Source organism: Rana temporaria, chromosome 8, assembly GCF_905171775.1.
Source record: "Rana temporaria chromosome 8, aRanTem1.1, whole genome shotgun sequence".
NCBI lineage: Eukaryota > Metazoa > Chordata > Amphibia > Anura > Ranidae > Rana > Rana temporaria.
The window spans coordinates 186,522,952-186,530,185 of NC_053496.1; the positions used below are offsets into that span (position 1 = coordinate 186,522,952).

Genomic DNA, 7,234 nt, shown 5'->3' on the forward strand with positions numbered 1-7,234 from the left:
CGTATCTCAGTCATTTACATATTCGACGCGTAAATCAATGGAAGCGCCGCTTGCGGCCAGCGTAAATATGCGCCCAAGATACGACGGCGTAGGAAACTTACATCGGTCGGATGGAGCCACATTTCAGGCGTATCTTGTATTAAGATTCAGGCGCATAGATACGACTGCGCATCTGTGCACTTACGCGGCGTATCTCAGGATACGTCAGCGTAAGTGTTACCTGAATCCGGGCCTATGTCTTCAAGATCTCTCACTACACATGATCTCCATATCTACTCCATGAACAGTCTCCAACACTGACCTGGCTTACTAAGGGATCTTCTCATCTGGTAACAACAGGTGAGTTTTTTGCGACCAACCTTTGCTAGTCTCTGACATAACCTACTAAAAGATCTTTGTAGCTGCTAAAATGCTCATTTTAAGGGTCAATTCCTTGGACCATAGGACATTTTCCAAAAAGATGCCATTAGCTTCAATATCTTTCACTCGGTTTCGAACTCTCAACCCTTCGTGTATAAGAACACCGGGATATGCTCAATGCCATGGCCTCAGATGGCAAGAGGGCTTGTTGTGACCAAACTAGACTAGTCTCTCACTTGACCTACCAAAAGATCTACAACTCTCCTTTCAAAAGTCAATTCCCGAACTCGCAACCCTTTGCGTATAATTACACCAGGATACGCTCAATCTCATCCCTTGAGGGTTCTAATAAAGTCATTTTTACATTTTTGGAATCTAGAAAAATGTGGGTGCCGTTTCGCAAATTACTTGTCTTGCCTTGGGTGCTGAGAACCCACCATCCAAAAATGATTTTAATGTTAGGGGTCCCTACATCTTGGGAAATGTTATCAAGGGGTCACGGCACTGGGAGGTTGAGTACCACTGCTCTAAACATTAGAGCTCCCCCTAGCTGCAGCCTGGTAATAACATTGTTAGGAGGTCTACTCATGTATCTGCTCCATACTTCCCATCTTTATATAAACGTCTCCTGACATTTAGGGGGTCTATTCATACAAAAATGGCAGGGCCCAATGAAAGCGCACGTACTATTCGTCTCTGTGAATTGGGGTAACAAATGAATGTTATTAGACCCTTTACTATTCTGTTTGAATGTTTTCCTCCGATTTAAAATGGAGAATGTTGCATTTGGCCACTAGATGGAGATAATGCCTATGATACTTAGTGCCATGTAACAGCCAAATGCAGTTTTCTCCGTATTACATTACTGGTTGGTAAAATATTTCTGGTTTATGTCCTTTAATGTGACAAACATTCGCCCAGCTGTACCAAATTCTGGCCGTATTTTCATTATCACAGCAATTTCCTATCACCGTCATCTCAATTATGGGGCAATAATGCCGTATTAATACTGCAGTGCCACATTATGGCCACTAGATGGAGCCACTCACGGAAATAAAATATGACCAATACTGGTCATGGCTGGGGGAATGCTCGTCACATTCGTTCTACAAAGTTTATAGAAACAGACCTGTAAGTGTTTGTGAAATCTTCCCCCACAAAATGTACTCAGCCAATGAGAGGGAATGACTCAATTTTTATTTTAAAAGGCCTAGAGGACCGCCTTTTAAGTGGTGGGGTTAACGCGTTTCGTCCTGGAAGACGACTTGAGAAAACAGACCTCTTGCAAGAGAATAATAGACCTCTAAGTCTCCATACCACAAAATGTACTCAGCCACTGAGAGTTAATGACTCCATTTTTATTTTTCTCCTGCTATCAATGGCCAACACGGTACAACACTTCATCCATGTCTTTGGTGATCTCTGATCTCCTTATGAAGTGTTTCTTACATGATGAAGATCAGCCATGGAGTATATCTGAGGTGTATATCAGGGTGTGCTTCTTCCCCACATGTCCAGCAACATTCATATACAAGACATTTCCCGCACTCACTAATACACCTCGAGGGTTGTGTGGGACCCCTGATGTACAGGAAGATGGAACTTCAGTGAGGAACATTTCCCTCACTCAGGAAAGTGGCTTCTTCTTTGTGTGAGATCTCTGATGTCTGGAAAGATCGGATTTCTCTGAAAAACATTTCCGGCACTCAGGACAGGAATACGGCCTCTCACCCGTGTGCAATCTCAGATGTCTGGAAACAGCGGACTTCTGTGAAAAACATTTCCGGCACTCAGGACAGGAATACGGCTTCTCCCCCGTGTGAGATCTCAGATGTGACCTAAAACCGGACTGCTCTGAAAAACATTTCCCGCACTCAGCACAGGAATACGGCTTCTCCCCCGTGTGAGATCTCTGATGTGTGAAAAGATGGGACTTCTGTGTAAAACATTTCCCGCACACAGGACAAGAATATGGCTTCTCACCCGTGTGAGATCTCTGATGTCTGACAAGTTCTGTTTTTCGTGGAAAGCATTTCCCGCACTCAGAACAGAAATACGGCTTTTCCCCCGTGTGGGATCTCTGATGTTCATTAAGACTGGACTTCAGTGAAAAACATTTCCCGCACTCAGGACAGGAATACGGCTTCTCCCTCGTGTGAGTTCTCTGATGTGAAGAAAGATGGGACTTCTGTGTAAAACATTTCCCGCACTCAGGACAGGAATACGGCTTCTCCCTCATGTGAGATCTCTGATGTGAAGAAAGATGGGACTTTTGTGTAAAACATTTCCCACACTCAGTACAAGAAAATGGCTTCTCACCCGTGTGAAATCTCTGATGTATAATAAGTTCTGTTTTTTGTAGAAAGCATTTCCCGCACTCAGCACAGAAATGTAGCTTCTCCCCTGTGTGCGATCTCCAATGTCTGTTAAGACTGGACTTATGTGTAAAACATTTCCCACACTCAGGACAGGAAAATGGCTTCTCACCCATATGCGATCTCTGATGTGTGACAAGTTCTGATTTTTTTACGAAACATTTTCCGCACACATTCGAACCTGTGTGAGATCTTTTATGCACATTAAGATGAGATTTAAAATGGAAAGACTTCCCGCACTCAGTACAGGAAAACTTCTCATCTGTTGGAAGGATGGCACCGTCCCGCACAGTCTGAGGTTCCTCAGGATAAGAGGAATACGATGGTCCGGCACCGTCCCGCACAGTCTGAGGTTCCTCAGGATAAGAGGAATACGATGGTCTGGCACCGTTCCTCACAGTCTGAGGTTCCTCAGGATAAGAGGAATACGATGGTCCGGCACCGTCCCGCACAGTCTGAGGTTCCTCAGGATAAGAGGAATACGATGGTCCGGCACCGTTCAACACAGTCTGAGTTTCCTCAGGATAAGAGGAATACGATGGTCCGGCACCGTCCCGCACAGTCTGAGGTTCCTCAGGATAAGAGGAATACGATGGTCCATCTACACTGTGTGGTGCCGGATGGACATTTGAGGTAGTCGGGTTTTCTCCTGGACTATACTGTGTGATGTCCTCATCTTCTACTTTACAGTCTGGAGACAAAGTGAGACAATAATGTTTATAGCAATAATAGCAGTGGGTAGAGGATAGAAGTCAGGACTCCTCTTACCCGGAGATGTGAGGGGCGGCTGATTCTCCATCATGACGTCCTTGTAGAGATCCTTGTGTCCTTCTAAATACTCCCACTCCTCCATGGAGAAATAGACAGTGACATCCTGACACCTTATAGGAACCTGACACACACAATGATACAGTCACCATCCAGACACACCCCTTGTCTGTTACTGGATAATGTCCCAGAATTCCCAGAATCCTCCTCACCTCTCCTGTCAGCAGCTCCATCATCTTCTTGGTGACTTCTAGAATCTTCTCCATGTTGTGTCTCTCAGGTTTTAGGGAGTCACATGGAGGCACTGTGATGGTCATATGATCACCGGACTTCACCGGAGGAAATCTCTGTATTGGAGAACCAATAGGAATATCATGTTAGAATCCCAGAATCCTCCTCACCTCTCCGGTCAGGTCTGTGTATTATTAATAGAGATAAGAGTGATGTCATGTGACCTCCCAGAATCCTCCTCACCTCTCCGGTCAGGTCTGTGTTTCATTAATAGAGATAAGAGTGATGTCATGTGACCTCCCAGAATCCTCACCTCTCCGGTCAGGTCTGTGTTTTATTAATAGAGATAAGAGTGATGTCATGTGACCTCCCAGAATCCTCCTCACCTCTCCAGTCAGGTCTGTATTATTAATAGAGATAAGAGTGATGTCATGTGACCTCCCAGAATCCTCCTCACCTCTCCGGTCAGCAGGTAGATGATCTCCAGGGTGAGGTTTAGTATCTTCTCAGTCATGTGACTCCGGTCCTCCTCCATCCTCATTGGTGGCGTCATGTGATCTATACAGGTCTCCTTGTAGACGGATAACTTTGGGAAATGAAAGTAAGAATTATTTGGATGTTATTAGTCACACAATAACAGGATGTGGATTTGAGGGGGGGGGGGGGTAATAGGAGGGTTGCTGTACATTTAGGAACCACTGCCCCCTCGGGAACCCATTTAGGTCAGCCATAGATGGAGCAATTTTCTTTCCTTCAGCGATCCGGTAGGAGGAGCTGGTAATGCCCTGGGATATGACGGGGTAGGACCATGCAAATCCACCGGGTTGGCTGGCAGGGGTGGAGGGCTGCACTGGCCGGTCGGGGGGTCGGATATGGAACGAAAAGCCTATGGTGCATGTGCCCCTGGAGTGGCAGTCCAGGGGTATCTGAAGATCACTGTGTGTGAGGGACACTTTGATTTAAGATACCATGGTCACTGCACCAGATACACGCTTTTTTTAGCACCTGCCTCCTGGGCCGGGCCTTTTGGCTAGGACCGGAGGAATTTTTTATTCCTGGCCGGAGGGCCTGGTCATTGTTTCACCACAATGGCCACTTCTTTCACTCTCCTCTCCACTATCCCTTCCCCCACTTTATTTTATTTAAGCCTGTGTTTGTCACTTTTTTGTCTTCATTTGTTGTGCACGTTTTGTGACACTGTGTGATTAGTAGGGTGAGGGTCCTCGGGCCAGCCCTGAACGTCTTGGGAGTGGGTGGACATGGCCTTCTGGCTTAGTTCACTTGCTCTCATGGGGTCTCCCTTCGGGGGAGCCACACCTAGTACTGGGAGGGTTCTGTTTCGGCAGTCCCTCCGAGGAAGTTGGGTCCGTGTCGGCTTCGGTTGCTCGGACCACAGGACCACAGTCCCCGTCTGGAGCCTAACTCCCCGGGGGATCAGGGTTTGGGTCCCTCTTCACAGGAGGACCACTTGACGTTGCACCCATCTGCACGTTTTTGTGAACACTCTTTATGTGTGTGCACATTTTTTCTGCACCGGGTGGAGTTTTTGGGTGTGTTCACACGACATAGGCTTTTCACAAAAAAAATAAAAAATGTCTTTCCTTCAACAACGTGTTGGAGGAATAAAAATCGCCCCTTAGAGCTATTGTGTTCTCCTGGAAAGGGGTGGGGGGAGCAGGGGAAGCTGGGAGAACACAATTATTATTGCTAGCGACTATGACAACCGCTTTCAATAATCAAATGTTAAATCCGGCAGGCTAGTTGTACCCAAGTCAATTGATCGATCAAATTGGGTACATTCAGCCTGCCCATAAACGGTTTCGAATCTTGGCTGGTTGCTGCTGAACTGGTCAAAATTCAAAGCGTCTTTAGTCTGTTTAGTGTTTGATACATTTTCATGAACCCAGAACCCTCTTGGACTGCCGGTCAGAAATTCCCTTTTCTCTGTTGGGTTTGTTTGGTTTTTGAACTGACTTTAATTAGTTTTAGACAGGGAATAATAAATACAATCCTTCCTATGACTTGTTTGATCTGAGGCAGTGCTGTGAGGTCAATGGAGGGTCATCATGATGTCCAGGAAGTGTAACCTGCTGACTTTTGGCCGGGGTTACCAACCAATCAGGATAATTGCCAGAACTCCGTCTGCAAGACTCCAATCTCCGGCATCCTGCTGACAGGAGTGATGTCACTCTCTACAGTAAGAGAGGGGATTGGATTGGATAGCAGGAGGATGCTGCTGGCGGAGTAGAGAGCTGTGGGGGAGGAGTCTGTTGTCTTCCCTCCAATGGCAGCCCAGTATGGGTAGGAGAAGGAAAGTGGGCAGTGAGTGGTTTGTTTTCTGTTGGTTGCCAAGTATACTGTGGTATCCAGGACATTGTACAGGGTGGTGGTGGGTTCCTGGGGGCCCTGAATTCAACTGCCAGACCCTGTGTCATGGGAAGTTATTGGAATGCCCCACAAGGACCCCCAATGCAGACCCATGACAACCCGGATGATACACAGACCTCCTCTAAGTACGAGTGGCCACCAAGGGGTGAAGGACTGCCTTTCTTCATTCCACTTGGTATCTTGAAAATATTTATTTGACCAGTGAGATGAGATAAGAAGGTGAAGGTCGCCTCCATTTCCTGGCAGGAGTTCTGTAAGGAGGTCTGAAAAGTAAATGCAGGTTGGAGGACGATCATAGACCAAGAGACCCCTCCCTACCTTAGCGTCCCCCTGATCCATACGGCCTCCTCTTCCCTCAGAGCCCTGCCGCCCATCTACCCTATCAATTGCCCAGAGCCATTCAACTCCTCTACACCCTCAGGGGCCCAAAAGTCCTCTAGACTCAGTACCCCTGAGATGTTCATTGGCTCCTCTACTTCCTTCAGACCCCTCAGTATTTTCCTCCCTCTGGCACCAATGATGGAACATATTCTTCATGGAAGGCTGGGGAATGTTTTCTTCCTCCTGACCAGCAATGTAAGGGGCTCTATGCTCCATACTCCCGACCCCGGCACTCCATCATTGTGTTGGCTGATTGCCCATTGGCTGCCTGTGTAGTGTAATAATTGTAACATGTATGGTCATTGTCTATTTATTGTCAGTGGGGTGGATTTAGTAAGCAATTGCGTCTGCGTAACCATAGTTACGCAGCGCAATTGCTTAGTTGCGCCGGCGTAACGACTTTTCTGTATTCAGAAAGCTCGTTACGCCGACTGTAGCCTAAGATATGACTGGCATAAGGCTCTTATGCCGTCGTATCGTAGGCTGCATTCTTACGATGGCCGCTAGGTGGCGTTCCCGTAGTGGTCAGCGTAGAGTATATACTAACGCCGATTCACAACCGTACGCGCGCCCTGCGTACGCATTTTACGTCGTTTGCGTTCGTCGGGTTCCGCGTAAGGCTGCTCATGCTATTAGCAGGAGCAGCCAATGCTAAGTATACCCGTCGTTCCCGCGATGTTTGAAATTTACGTTGTTTGCGTAAGTGAATCGTGAATGGCGCTGGACGCCGT

The 7,234-nt window shown here is 47.1% G+C and overlaps 1 protein-coding gene across 1 annotated transcript; it reads right to left on the minus strand.

Annotated features, from left to right (window-relative positions):
* Positions 1-2,011: 2,011 nt before the first annotated feature.
* LOC120910637 (zinc finger protein OZF-like) lies at positions 2,012-6,418 on the minus strand (the record flags this gene model as incomplete). The annotated part of the gene is made up of 2 exons (XM_040322392.1): positions 6,239-6,418; positions 2,012-3,028 (listed from the first exon to the last, which is right to left on the minus strand). Coding segments are annotated over exons 1-2 (1,197 nt in total), but the record flags the coding sequence as incomplete, so codon positions are not given.
* Between the last annotated feature and the right edge of the window lie 816 nt (positions 6,419-7,234).